This window comes from Rhinolophus ferrumequinum, chromosome 2, assembly GCF_004115265.2.
Source record: "Rhinolophus ferrumequinum isolate MPI-CBG mRhiFer1 chromosome 2, mRhiFer1_v1.p, whole genome shotgun sequence".
Lineage (NCBI taxonomy): Eukaryota > Metazoa > Chordata > Mammalia > Chiroptera > Rhinolophidae > Rhinolophus > Rhinolophus ferrumequinum.
In genome coordinates, this window is record NC_046285.1 from 1,753,428 (window position 1) to 1,768,050 (window position 14,623).

A 14,623-nucleotide genomic window follows, 5' to 3' on the forward strand; every position below is an offset into this window, starting at 1 on the left:
AGTATGTTGTTAGCAGGTTTTTTTTTAGATGCCCTTTATCTGGCTGGGGAAATTTTTTCTTATTTCCAGTTTGTTGAACGGTTCTATTAAAATTGGATGTTAAATATTGATAATAAATCACATTGTAAACAACTTTGTATTTCTAAGATAAATCTTATTTGGTCATGAGTATTATCCTTCTAATATGTTACTGTATCCCATCTGGTTTTATTTTGTTAAGAATTTTGCATCTAATTTTTAGGAAAGATATTGGTAAATCTTCTTGAAATGCCTTCCTTTTCTAGTTTGAGTATCTGGATTATGCTGGTTTAATAAAATATATTGGGAAGTTATTCTCCCTCTTCGGTTTTCTGAGTTTGTATAAAATTGGTATTATTTCTTCCTTAAATGTTTGCTAGAATTCACAAGTGAAAACACTTGAGCCTAGAATTTTCTCTGTGCAAAGATTTTTAAGTATGAATTAAATGTCTTTAAACAGTAAAGGCCTATTCACATTTTTACACATTTTCCTGTTGGTTTTGCTTACTTGTGTCTTTACAAAAAGTGTTCATTTCATCTACATTGTTGAATTTGTTGGCATAAAATTGTTTACAATATTCCTTAATTATCTTTTTACTATCAGAAGAATATATAGGACGTCTCCTCTTTCATTCCTAATATTGGCAATTTATGTGTTTTCTCTCTCCCTCTCTTTCCTCCTTGCCCCTTTCTTGATCACTATAGCTAGGATTTATCAATTTTATCAATCTTTTCAAAGAACCAACTTTCGGACTCAATTTTTCTCTGTTGTTCATTCATTTTCCATGGATTTCTGCTCTGATCTTTATTATTTCCTTCATTCTGTTTAGTGTGAGATTAATTTAATCTTGTTTTTCTAGCTTCTTATGGTAGGAAACTTACATAATTTATTTAAAAATTTTTTATTGTTTAGATAAGCACTTGGAACTTAAATTTCCCTTTAAGTCTTCCTTTAGTTTCATCACATAGATTATGATATGGTGTGTTTTCATTATCATTCAGATCAAAATATTTTCAAATTTCCCTTCAATTTCTTCTTTCAACCATGGGTTATTTTTTTAATTTCATTTAAAAAAATTTATTAACTTTATACGGGTGACACTGATTAGTAAAATTATATAGGTTTCAAGTGTACAATTCTATAATATATCATCTATATATTGCATTGTGTGTTCACCAGCCAGAGTCAGTTCTCCTTCCATCACCATATATTTGATCCCCTTTTCCCTCACCCTCCGGCAACCACTAACCTATTGTCTGTGTCTATGAGTTTTTCTTTCTTTCTTTGTTGCTTTCAGTTTTATATCACATATATGAGTGTAGTCATATGGTTCTCAATTTTTTCTGTCTGACTTATTTTGCTTAGCATGATAATCTCAAGATCCATCCATGTTGTCGCAAATGACAATATTTCATCTTTTCTTATGGCAGAATAGTATTCCATTGTGTATATATACCACATCTTCTTTATCCAATTATCTATTGAAGGACACTGGTTGTTTCCATGTCTTGGCCACTGTGAATAATGCTGCAATGAACACAGGGGTACATATATCTTTATGGATAAATGTTTTCAGATTTTGGGGGTAGATACCCAGAAAAGGGATTGCTGGGTCATATAGAAATTCTATTCTTTAACTTTTTGAGGAATCTTCATACTGTTTTCCATAGCACCTGTATCAATTTACATTCTCTCCAGCAGTGTATGAGGGTTCCTTGTTCTCCACAGACTCTCCAACACTTGTCTTTACGTTTTTACTTGTCTGGTTGATGCTAGCCATTATAACAGGTGTGAGGTGATATCTCATTGTGGTTTTCATTTGCATTTCCCTAACAGCTAATGAAGTTGAGAATTTTTTCATATATCTGTTGTCCATTTGTCTTCTTGGGAGAAGTGTCTATTCAGGTCCTCTGCCCATTTTTTCATTCATGGATTATTTCGAAGTGTGTTATTTAATTTCAAATGGTTTGCAGATCTTCCAGCTATTTGTTATTGATTTTAAATTTAATTCCATGTAGTCAGAGATCATTATCTCAATGATTTCCACACTTCTAAATTTACTGAGACATGTTTTACACCTCAGCAAATAATCTTGGTGAATGTTCCTTATTCACTTAAAAAGAATGTGTACGAGCATTCTGCAGTTATTGGGTGTAGTGTTCTATAAATATTAATAAGATTAAGTTGATTTACAGTGTTATTTAAGTTTTTATCCTCCCTGATTTCTGTCTTCTGGCCATATCAATTCTTTAGAGAGAAGTGTTGAAATTTCAACTATAATTGTTGATTTGCCTAGCTGTCCTTTCATTTCTGACAGTTTTTGCTTTGTATATTTGAAGCTCTGTTATTAGGTGTACATACATTTAGGAGTTTAATGTCTTCGTGACGAACTAACTTGACTTTCAATCAGTATGAAATATCCCTCTTGGTCGCTGGTAAAACTCTTTGTTCTGAAGTCTGCTTGGTCTAATACTAGTAAAGCCATTCCAGCTGTCTTATAACTAGTATACTTAGAAGTTTTAATGCATACAATGAAGAAGAGAGTAGTCAAATCTCACTAACAAGACATAAATGGTGATTTAAACCCATTGCTCATTAACCTATGTGAAATAACCACTGATGAAGAATATGTATGTATATATGACTATTTCATGCACTAACCTCATCAATAAAAGGTATTAGTACCACAGCTTCCCATTCCTGTTGTTTCCCATTTAGGTCAGTTTTAAAATCAGGTGGATAATATTCTATAATTGGTGAGTCCTCACTGGTCATCAAATGCTGTGAAAATACAAAATAGTGTAATAGAAATATAAGAAGTAATGTTAATATATCTTTTTGCTAATATATTTATAATATTTCCTCAAATGTTAGCTTAAAATTTCTAAGCAAAGCAAACCTAAATGTTTACATCTTAAATATCTTATAACATACTTGCTATATGTTGATTTTCAACTATGACACTTATAATTTCACTGCTACTCATCACTTTCCCATTCCACCGACCTAGTTATGTAGCAACACCACCTGTACTCTGAACTTTAATTTCATCTTTTCTTTTATTGTTTTTTCAGTCTACAAGGCCCACCTAACTTCTGTGTTTTCCCACTCAGGCTTCAGATCATTTCACAGGCTTCTAATAGTCCTCCAATTTTAATCTTAACAATTTACTTTGATACCCCAATCAACTGAGTCTATTGAGATATAATAAAAACTGTCATATAAGAATATTTAAAAATAAAACCTAACATCCAAGAATCTCTTCACCAGTAATAGCAAAGATAAAAGTCCAATAAGACATGCTTTTATTTGAAATTTTATAACAGAGGTAGATGATGAAAGCATAAGGATGTTGTCTAAGAAATGAATATGTATGAAAGATTATATATAATATAAAAATTTTTTAAAGAAATAATACAGCATGTGTCTCAGGGTAATACTCAAAATATTTAATAACCAGTATGGCACAGAACGATCAAAACAGATGTGGCTGTAAAACACCTGCATGGTTGTATCACTTCAGAGTGATTACCAGTCTTTAACATATCTGAAGGTAGGAAAAAGGCATCGAAGAAACAAGAAGAAAGGGAATCCAGAGGGACCAGGACAGAAGTCAGGTTAAATTTCAGAAAGATGCCAAACGGAGCCTGACACTGTTGAAGCAGCAAAGGGGGGTTGTGGGATGGGGTGTGTGTGTGTGTGTGTGTGTGTTCCTATTCCTCAGACCAGATCATGGAATTAGAAGAACAGATTGATACTCTAGAAGAACTAAATGAATTTTACCCTCAGAATCAGCTTAGTAGGCTTAGTGTGATTTCGGTGACCCAATCACCCCTGAAATATTTTCTTCCTGTTATGCGAAATATGTCAACCAGAGAAAAGGCTTTCATTCTACAATTTGATAAATGAAATGCTGAACATCCCAATATAAACTGAGGTAGTGCTTCTATTGAGATAAATGACGTATTAGAACCATCCCTATTCTAACAGGTAGGGGGTAACAGAACAGTAAATGTCTGGACAGAGTAGATTTTGCCTGTCTCTGTTTACTTTCATCAGTGTAGAGACAAACTGAAGAAGTACATAAAGGTGTTGAAAATGAAGCATGCTCTGAATGTTTCCGGTGTGTTTGTATTTTTAAAGTTAATTTAAATCAAGGAATTACTTTTCAAGGGACTTGTTTAAGAACTACTGCATTTGAAATAAAAAATATATTCAGCTATTAAAGAAATTTAGGTACTACATTTCTAGGTTTGGAGGAGGAGCACCCAAATATCAAAAACAACATAAAAATATTTAATTCAAAAACCCACCTGGTAGCACGTAGGAAGTAAATTTTTGCTAGCTGCTGGAAGTACAGCAAGAAGCTGTTCAAATGGCTTAAAAGGTTTTCCTAGTTCAAAATGGATTCTGAGTGTACTGATGTTGCGGATATCAGATAGGAAAGGTGCATAATGGTAGGGATAATACCTATAAAACAAAACTGAGTTTTAAACAATTGGCAATGTCATAAAACAGGTCAATATTTAGTATTTATGCTTCCATATTTTGTTTTAATAACACATAACAATAATCACCCATACTTCCATCACTTGAATATAAGAAATCAGCAGTGTTGGAAAATTTAGCCATGTGATGGCAACGGATGTTATATTTCCTTAATTTTTAAAGTAGTTTCACATTTCCAAAATTGGGACAGGTAATGTAATTGAAGGCTGTAACATAATGGTTCTAATTGAAGGTATAACATAATGGTTCTTTTAGTTCTCAAAATGTTGAGTGTGAATCTTCCAATCAATAGATTCTTAGAATGAAGTATTGAGGTAGTCAGAAGACTCACAAGCTCACGTGGGCCTGGGCCTCTCCCATGAGGACAGAGAGAACAGAGAATCTGAACTCATATGGCTCTTACTAGTCAGCTCTAATAACTTTTATAATTGAATTTGAATATATATATATATAAAATTATATTTGTGATAAGGATTAAACCATTTTTTCAATCATACACACTATTTTTGTTATTAATACCTTCCCATCTTTAACTACAGGTATAAATATTTTTACTTATTTTTATGAAGGTTCATACATACAATTTTTACAAAATTTCAATGTTCCTAATGTTTGACTAAGGATGCCAAAAAAATGAAGAAATATTTTCATATTTCACAATTATGGCACATTTCAAAAAAATAGAAAAGTTTAGGAGGTAGAAGACATGTGGAATAATGGAAAATGTAGAGACGCTGCAATCAGACAGACTCGGACTTGATTCTTGAGTGTATATGACCTTGGAAATATTACTTAACCTCTCTGAGCATCATCTGTAAAAGGCAGAGAAGACCTGCTTTAAATAGTTGTGAGGATTATATGAAAACATATTTTTTAAGTGCCTGGACTTACTGTCTGGTAGTATAATAGGAATAACTTACACTCATCCTCTTAAAAAAGTGGCAAATCAAAGATTTTTATTATTAGCACACTCTTCAGAGAGGTCCTGAGAATCAGGTTAGTTATTGCAAAGACTTTTTAAAGGCTATTAGTAAGTGAAATCACAATTCTGCCATATTATCTCGCACTGGTTTGTTTTGCTGTGTGATGCTTTAAAATAAAGACTAGCAGAGGTATTTTGGTTTGTTATTTTTCTATTTTGGTGGATGGTTTAGAAACGCAGACGGAACTTGCTGGAATAGGAAACCTGAGAGAAATTAAAAGTTATTACTATTTTCACGAAAAGCAAACAAGTTCTTTCTCTTTTCTTCTTTACCCTTCCCAGTCTAACATTCAAATAACCGATTCTTCAATAATTACTCCTGACAGAAAAATTTTTTCAAACACACAAAATGTAGAAAAGAATATAATGAACAACCCCATATAACAATCACTCTGACCCAATTATTATAAAGAGTTTGCCACACTTGATTCGTCATGATAGAAAATGTTAAATCCGTAGATTACCAAACAGCTTTTATTATGGGTCATTTTCTAGGGCTGGAAGTGTCTTTGTTATGCAAAGTTCTTTTTTCATATAAGAACGGATGGCCTCTATTTCATTTAAACTTGGCTGTATGTATCTTTTTAAAAAATACCACCAAAAATAGAAATAAAAGGAAAAGATATCCTCAAATGAGATTACAGTAGAATGAACCATTATAAAAAACAAAACATTTATTTTTGTGTTTATTCCCTCACCAGCTCCAGGACTGAACTCCATGATAGTAATAGTGCAAAATCCACTGTATCGCCTGAACATAACATGCAGCTTGATCAGCCAGAAAGTCACTGAAAACAGAAAAGAATACTTTCATTATAAGATTATTTTTTGAAGAAAGGCCACTGTCTTTAGAGCATGATATCTGCTGATACCACACTCTGCCTCAATTTGTTTTTTTTTAATCAATGAATAAGCTAAATAATTATAATCAGAAAAACTCCAAAATGTTATTTTAAAAAATTCCATCCTGTCAGATTAAAGACTTGCCTTATAGTTTTCCTAAACTAACTACCAGAATATTTCAATGTGCTATGAATATTCATTCAGTAAGTCTACTCTGCTTGAGGTTCTGGCCAATGAAGCTTTCTGTAAAGCGGCACTACCACTCCCCTAAACAGTCGGGTGCTTGGAGAGACAGGGAGGGATGGGATGTTCTTTATCTGGGAGGATGCCTGAGAGAATCACAGGAGGAAATCAGGACTATCTTAAAATCTGGTTATAGCAGCTTGAACACACTTTGAAAAGTGCTATATCCACCAACAATTTTCCTTCGAATTGCCTTTCTCAAAAACTGTTAAATCTTGACAGGAAGAGGGAGGGAAAGAGCCCTAAGGCTAAAGCCAAAAGTGGCTATAAACCAAAATTCAGGTAGAGATGCACTTATATATTCCAGACCAGACCGTCATCTTTCCGGAAGGCACACTTTTGAAAATTAAATGTTTTACTTTTTCATTTTAAAAGAAATAGCTCTTCATTATTGAAAATCTAGATAATGAAGAAAAGCATTTCTGTTACCTTATAGCAATCACTATTACATATTGGTATGTTTCTTTTCAGTCTTTTTTACTTGCCCAGGTTGGTTTTTTCAAATGAGAGTACACAATATATAAATATGATTTTGTTTCATGCTTTTAAAACTCGTACTTAATAATATAAGTATCTTTCTAAGTTGTATTAGACTTTCTTTTTACTTCTTTTTTAAAAATATGATAAAACATTAAGTATTAGATCTTGTCTAGAGTCTGCCTAGGGATAGACCCATGCTTTCAGACATTGCTCTATATACTCTCAGATTGTCTTTCTGTCAGTACAGGTTCAGCAGTTCTGCAGATTCTGGTGCATGTGGCAGACATGGTGACTTTGTGAGGAGGCGGCGGAGACGATTTGATTTGTCAGTTTTTACTATTATAAAAAACTTTGTAATAAAAATCCTTGTGTTTAAGGACCTTCTGTGTTTGAGTTTATATTTTTAAGACAGATTAACAATTAGAATTATTGGGACAAAGGAATAAATATTTTAAAGGCTTTTGCATATGTGCTTTCCAAAATAATTTTACCAATTTACATTCCCACCAGTAATTAAGGAAGGAACTGTACCACTACCCTGGACCGACACTGAATATAATAACAATTGAAAAAGATTTGCTTATTTTTTAGGCAAACAAATGGTATCTCATTTTCATACGGCTATGTTTTAATATATGAAAGGAAGGGAAATAAAACAGAAGACTAGTTGCCTGTCAAATTAAGAATTTAGAGCCAACTGCTCGTGCTATAGTTCTATATAACTGTAATCAATGAAATCTAAGAAGTAAAGAATAAAGGAGCAAAAGCATAACTGTTTTAAATATTTTATTTCTCAAGTCTCAAAAGTCCTACATGCTAATGCCACCTGACAAAGCTTCAAATGAGCTAGAGAATTGTACTAGAATGCCTATACCTCTAGTTACTGGAGGTCAATATGAATATAGACGCTTCAGAAAGACTATATCTAGACTAAAAGACAATCTGAGAGTATATAGAGCAATGTCTGAAAGCATGGGTCTATCCCTAGGCAGACTCTAGACAAGATCTAATACTTCATGTTTTATCATATTTTTAAAAAAGAAGTAAAAATAATAGCATAGAAAATACTAAGTAGGCTGCATACAATCAGGGTACATAGAATTTCACGAAACGCTTATTTTACTTACAGAGAAGCAGCCTCATGTACTGGTTAAGAGCATAAGATCTAGAGCCAGAATGCCTGTGTTCAAATTCTGGCTCTGCCACTCACTATGTCACCGTGAACCAATCTCTCAAATCTCTCTATTCTTTAATTTCCTCTATTGTACAATAATAACAAATGTACTTATCTTAAAGAATTGATGTGAGAATTAAATGAATAAATATGTTTTAAATGCTTAGAATAGTGCTTGGCACTTGGTAAGCACTTTGTGTTTGTTAATTAAAATAAATAGAATACAAACATATATAATTCATACTGTAGGATGCAATTTAAAAGTGTGAAAGCCACCATTATAGAGATCCAGTTCTTAAGAAACTTTTGGACTAGCTATTAGCCTGGGGTTGAGCCACATGGCTTTTGAGGTAAGTGTGATGTGAGCTTTAGAAGAAGCAAAAAACTAACCATTTTTGGCAATATTACCCAAACCAATACACAGATTCAGTGCAATTCAAATCAAAATACCAACAGCATTTTTAAAAGAAAAATAGTAAAAAATCATCAGATTTATATGGAATCACAAAAGATCCCTAATAGCCAAAGCACTCCTAAGAATAAAAGAACAAGGCTGGAGATATCACACTCCCTGACTTCAATTTATACTACAAAGTGACAATAATCAAAACAGCATGGTATGGGCAGAAAAATAGACATACAAACCAAAGGAGTAGAACTGAAAACCCAGAAATAAACCCATATAAATACTGAAAGATTGGGGTGGCCGGTTAGCTCAGTTGGTTAGAGGATAGTGCTAGTAACACCAAGGTTGCCAGTTCGATCTCTGCATGGGCCACTGTGAGCTGTGCCCTCCATAAAAAAAATATATATATATATATATATATATATATATATATATATATCTAGATATAATAACAATTGTATATCTATCTAATAACAAATATCTATCTATCTATCTAGATATAATAACAATCTATATCTAGATAGGTAGATACATATATACATATCTCAAATTTTTGACAAAGGAGCCAAAAACATACAACAGAGAAAAGAGCCTCTTCAATAAAGGGTGTTGGAAAAATTGGAAAGCCACGTGCAAAAGAATGAAACTAGACTGCTGTCACCGTGTACCAAAATTAACTCAAAATGCATTAAAGATCTAAACATAAGACCTGAAACAATAAACTGCATAGAAGTAGAAGAAAATATAAGTTCTAAACTTATGGACCTTGGGTTCAAAGAGGATTTTATGAATTTGACCTCAAAGGCAAGGAAAATAAAAGCTAAAATAAATGAATGGGACTATATTAAACTAAAAGGCTTCTGCACAGCAAAAGAAATCATCGGCAAAACAAAGAAGCAACCTACCAAATGAGAGATTTTTGAAAACAATGCCACCGATAAGGGGCTAATAATATCCAAAATATATAAGGAACTCATACAACTCAACAACAACAACAAAACAATCCAATTAAAAAATGTGCAGAGAACATGAACAGAAACTTCCCCCAAAAAGACATACAGACAAACAGATATATGAAAAAATGCTAAACTTCACTAGCCAGTAGGGAAATGCAAATCAAAACCACAATGAGATACCACCTTATACCTGTTAGAATGGCTATCATCAACAAGACAAGTAAAAACGTAAAGACAAGTATAGGACAGGTTGTGGAGAGAAAGGAACCTTTATACACTGCTGGAGGGAATGTAAATTGGTACAGCCACTATGGAGAAACAGTATGGAGGTTCCTCAACAAAAAATTACTAATAGAATTACGATATGACCCAGCAATCCCTCTTCTGAGTATCTACCAAAAAAATCTGAAAACATTTATCTATAAAGATGTATGTACCCCTGTGTTCACTGCAGGATTATTCACAGTGACCACAACACGGAAACAACCAAAGTGTCCTTCAATAGATGACCGGATAAAGAAGGTGTGGTATATATACACAATGGAATGCTATTCTGCCACAAGAAAAGATGAAATATTGCCATTTGCAACAACATGGATGGATCTTGAGATTATCATGATAAGCAAAATAAGTCAGACGGAAAAAGTAGAGAATCATATGATTTCACTGATATGTGGTATATAAACCGAAAACAACAAAAGAACAAGACAAACAAAGAAACAAAAATGCATAGACACAGACAACAGTTTAAACGGTTCAGAGGCTACTAGAGGGTAAGGGGGTGGGGAAGAGTAGAAGAAGGGAAGGGGATCAAATACATGGTAATGGAAGGAGAACTGACTCTGGGTGGTAAGCAGACAATGTGATATATAGTTGGTATATTGTAGAAATGTACACTTGAAACCTATATAATGTCACTAACCAATGGCACTCCAATAAATTTAATTTGAAAAAAGCTAACTATGTTCTATTTGGCAATTTTTATCACAGGAATTGAAAATATGTCAGCTAATATTGCCTTCTCTAAAACCAGGGTAGTTCAAAGATCTAGAATAATTTATGAAACTAAAAAAAATCCTTCTTTCCCACCACCTTAACTATCAAAAGTATGCTATTTTATGAAAACTGCAAAATCTAATTTTTTCTAATTTAAAGTATAAGCTTTGGCAAAAACATACTCAGACACTACGTCAACTCCCATCTTCGTCATGTAGTATGTTCTTTTATATTGTCTAAACTCGGTTTCAAATAGGTCATCATCTTCAGTTTCATCTTCTAAATTGTCTGGAAAAAAAATCAGAAAGACAGTGGCTGACAATTATGAATATTCTGTTTTTCCACCTAAAGCTTTAATAAATACATATCAAAGCAGATGCTTATAAGCTATCATAGAAATATGTTCCATCCAATGTTATTGAATTAGAACTATTCTATCCAAAAAACACCATATTAAAATACAGTTTGTACTCACCCTTAGAAGTTACCACTTGTACATTTTTATCTAATGCAGCCCAATATATGGAGTTTTCCTGGCCCTATAAAAATTATAAATCAATATAAAATTAATGGCAAGATACATGTCAAAGTAAGACATTTAATGGAGATGTTAAAAATACTAAAAATAAGTGAATGATCCTAAGTGACACACTGTAAAAGTTTACTTTAAGAATAATCCTCCAATATGCGTAAATGTCTTTGGTTTTATATCACTTTTTTCCTAAAGCTATAAATCTTTATATATAGAACTTAATATTCTTGCCTCTCAAAAACAGGTAATAAGTAATTCTCATCAATATAAAAGCAAATTATATTTAATTATATACGTGTTCCAAGAAACAACACTTCAAGAGTATTTCATTTACTTGGAGAAAAGGACACAATCAATATCAATTCCTTTTGTAATGATCTGTATTGAATTCTGGGCTGCTGTTAGCATATTTGTTTATGATGGAATCCAATGGTTACAAATATTACGTATTTTCTGTAACTCTGAACCCCATCATTCTTATGACTCTGCTATCTACTCTCCATTTCTAAATTTTTCTTCCATGTAACTCATTTCCTCTTCTATAGGTCTTCGATTTCATCCATCCTTCCTACTGCCCATGATTTTCTCCCTTATGATTTCATCTTTTCTCTCCTCTGTTTTCAGACTAGTGACTCTCATTAGTTCTTCCTACTCCTTTATCCCCATTACTTCCTTTTCATCATCCAACCTAGGGCCTCTGCCAACTTCCTGTGTCTGGGCTATTCGTCCAGCTCCTCTGATTTACCAGTGTCTCTAATGTTAACCACATATGCCTGGAAGGCTGGTGAAGCTTAAAGACTGAGGTGAGGTGAGCAGAGCCAGGAATTACTGAAATGTAAGTTTTGTGAGTATGGGTTCCCAAAAAGTTGCAGGGGCTGTTTTCTTAAGAGTGGAATGCAGACTGATCGCTGCTAAGTTCCACTGAGAAAAAGCTAAGCAATTAAAATGAGCTTACTAGAGAAAATCAAGATAGTCGCCCTTCCTGGAGTAAGAGTCCTAAATAGAACCAGTACAGGAAACTCATGGATTTCATCAGAATCCAATAATTACAGATAAGCTGAAGAAAATTTCAGAAGAGGTTAACTTTCCAAGGTAACACACATAAGACATTCTTTAGAGTTTATTAGAGATGTTCTATTATTCACTTATTGAGCTCTTAAAATTTACTAGATATGATGCTATTAATCAACTCTTAACCTGGCTTATCATTGCTATATATATACATATATATGTATATGGTTTTATATACAAATATATAAACATACATATATATGGTTTTATAGACAAATTATTTCTAGAGAAAAATCACTGATTTTTTTCTAGTTAATGTCTCATAACATTAAATGCTATAAATATCCACATTCTTAAAAGATAACTAATTTCCTGGACTCATATTTAGAAATGTTTTCTACGCTTATTAATAGAATGGAAGAGCAAAAACACCACAATGTTCTTCTTCAGGGTAAAAGTAAGAAATTGATTGTTAAAGATTAGATTTTAATGATAGGCTCTAAAAGAGAAAAAGAAACCAAAACAACTTTTTAAATGTTCATAGAGAAGAAGAAATGAAAATGAAATGAGGCAGCCCCAAAATCATGAGAAAGAAAATGAGAAAAAGGAATATCAGTTTTGTCTTTACAGCTAAAAAAAATGAAAGGACGCCAAAAAAAATGGACACCTTTGATTTTTTCTTTTCCCTGTAGTTCTTGGCCTCTTCTGCTGCAACACCTGCTGCTTCATTCAGGTACTTGTTACCAACTTTGCTTTCAAACCACTTTAGGTCCACAAAAACTTCACTGAAGTGCTCCCGATCAAACTGTACAGAAAAGTTTAAATTCATTTAAAAATAATTTAAGTATGTCTAAAAGAATACAAACCAAACTTTTAACAGGGACTACTTCTGGGGCACAGGAAGTCAGTCAGAGAACGTAACTCTTTTTAGGCATATGGGGACCTCATCTACTACTCTGAAAATTAAAAATAAAAAGCAAATAAAAATAAAAATTTAGGTCAAATTATTTATACAGAATGACCAATAGGATTAGAATTACAAAAAAATTTTCTTCTCGTATTATGTAATTGGTTACTGACCATTTATAGCTACTCTGGGACAGGAAAACACAAACTTTTGGTTACTTACATTTGATAACTTCACAAGGTATCTCTCAAATCGAGGTAAGTTGAGATGCCCACTTTCATTAATATAACCTAAAAGGAACAAAATCTCCATTTGTACTAAAAGCTGACATTATTTTTTTCTAAACAATTCTACAAAATTCTTTTTATAAAATGTTGAAGGCCGGACCGGTGGCTCAGGTGGTTGGAGCGCCGTGCTCCTAACGCCGAGGTCGCTGGTTTGATTCCCACATGGGCCAGTGAGCTGCGTCCTCTACAGCTAAGATTGTGAACAACGGCTCTCCCTAGAGCTGGGCTGCTGAGAGCAGCCGGAGGTCGGCGTGAGCTGCTGTGCTGCCATGTGCCGCCAGGAGCGGCTGGTGGCCAGCGTGAGTGGCTGGCTGCCAGCGTGAGCAGCCGCGGGCTGCTGTGTGCTGCCATGGCTATTGTGTGACGCCTGAGCGGCCAGTGGCCAGAGTGAGTGGCCGGCAGGCGGCATGAGTGGCCAGCAGTCTGCAAGAGCTGCTGTGAGCTGCTGTAACCAGCTGACCGATGACCGGCGACCAACTGCCTCAGCCGGTGGGAGTGCAAGGCTCATAATACCAGCATGGGCCAGGGAGTTGTGTCCTACACAACTAGACTGAGAAACAACGGCTTGAACCGGAGTTGGAGGGTTGGGGAGGGGGAGGCGGAAGACGGGGGGAAAAAAAGTTGAATGTTGACATTCTACTAATCAAAGAAAAACACTCAGTGTTAGACTATATAACTGGCCCTAGTTTCTATGAACTTGATGTTACTATAACATACAATAAGTAAAAACTGAAGCAAAATATAAGAAACTCCAGGTTCACATAATAATAATCCTCCCACAATTTCCAACATCTGATAACAATTAATTAAATTAAATATGTTCTAGAATCTATTAGGATCATTCCTTTGATATGTTACCTTGAAAAGAAAAGGACTAATATGCTCCTACTCTGTTGTGTTACTCAGCATCACCACTGTTTGTCAATTTCCTATTTTAATTGAAAAAAATTTCCTTCATGTTAAATACTATAATAACTACCCATTCAGAAAAATTAAATTTCTATGCTTAAATATGAAAGGAGCTAAATGAAACTAACAACTTCTACTGACTTTTTTAAATAATTAAAGGCAAAGATTATTTAGCTATCAGTATATGAGACTGTATAATTCTGGTCATTTTCTTTGCTTGTGAATTATTGAAAATTATAACCTCAGAGCTTCTGCCTTAGTCTAAAAGAAGCCACCAGTTTTTTCCTACTTTAGTTGTGCATGCAATAATCTAATAAACTGAGTGCCATTTTTAGAGTTAGTTGACTGCTAAGTTAAAGTAGCCTCAAA

The 14,623-nt window shown here is 33.7% G+C and overlaps 1 protein-coding gene across 1 annotated transcript in view; it reads right to left on the reverse strand.

Annotated features, from left to right (window-relative positions):
- XRN1 (5'-3' exoribonuclease 1) overlaps positions 1 to 14,623 on the reverse strand; it is a 155,215-nt gene that overhangs the window by 115,784 nt on the left and 24,808 nt on the right. The window contains exons 9-15 of the mRNA XM_033092286.1: positions 13,281 to 13,348; positions 12,819 to 12,956; positions 11,084 to 11,147; positions 10,791 to 10,896; positions 6,209 to 6,298; positions 4,333 to 4,489; positions 2,681 to 2,800 (exon numbers count right to left, since the gene is read on the reverse strand). Of these exons, the coding sequence (XP_032948177.1) occupies positions 2,681 to 2,800; positions 4,333 to 4,489; positions 6,209 to 6,298; positions 10,791 to 10,896; positions 11,084 to 11,147; positions 12,819 to 12,956; positions 13,281 to 13,348 (743 nt within the window). The remainder of the gene's footprint in view (positions 1 to 2,680; positions 2,801 to 4,332; positions 4,490 to 6,208; positions 6,299 to 10,790; positions 10,897 to 11,083; positions 11,148 to 12,818; positions 12,957 to 13,280; positions 13,349 to 14,623) is intronic.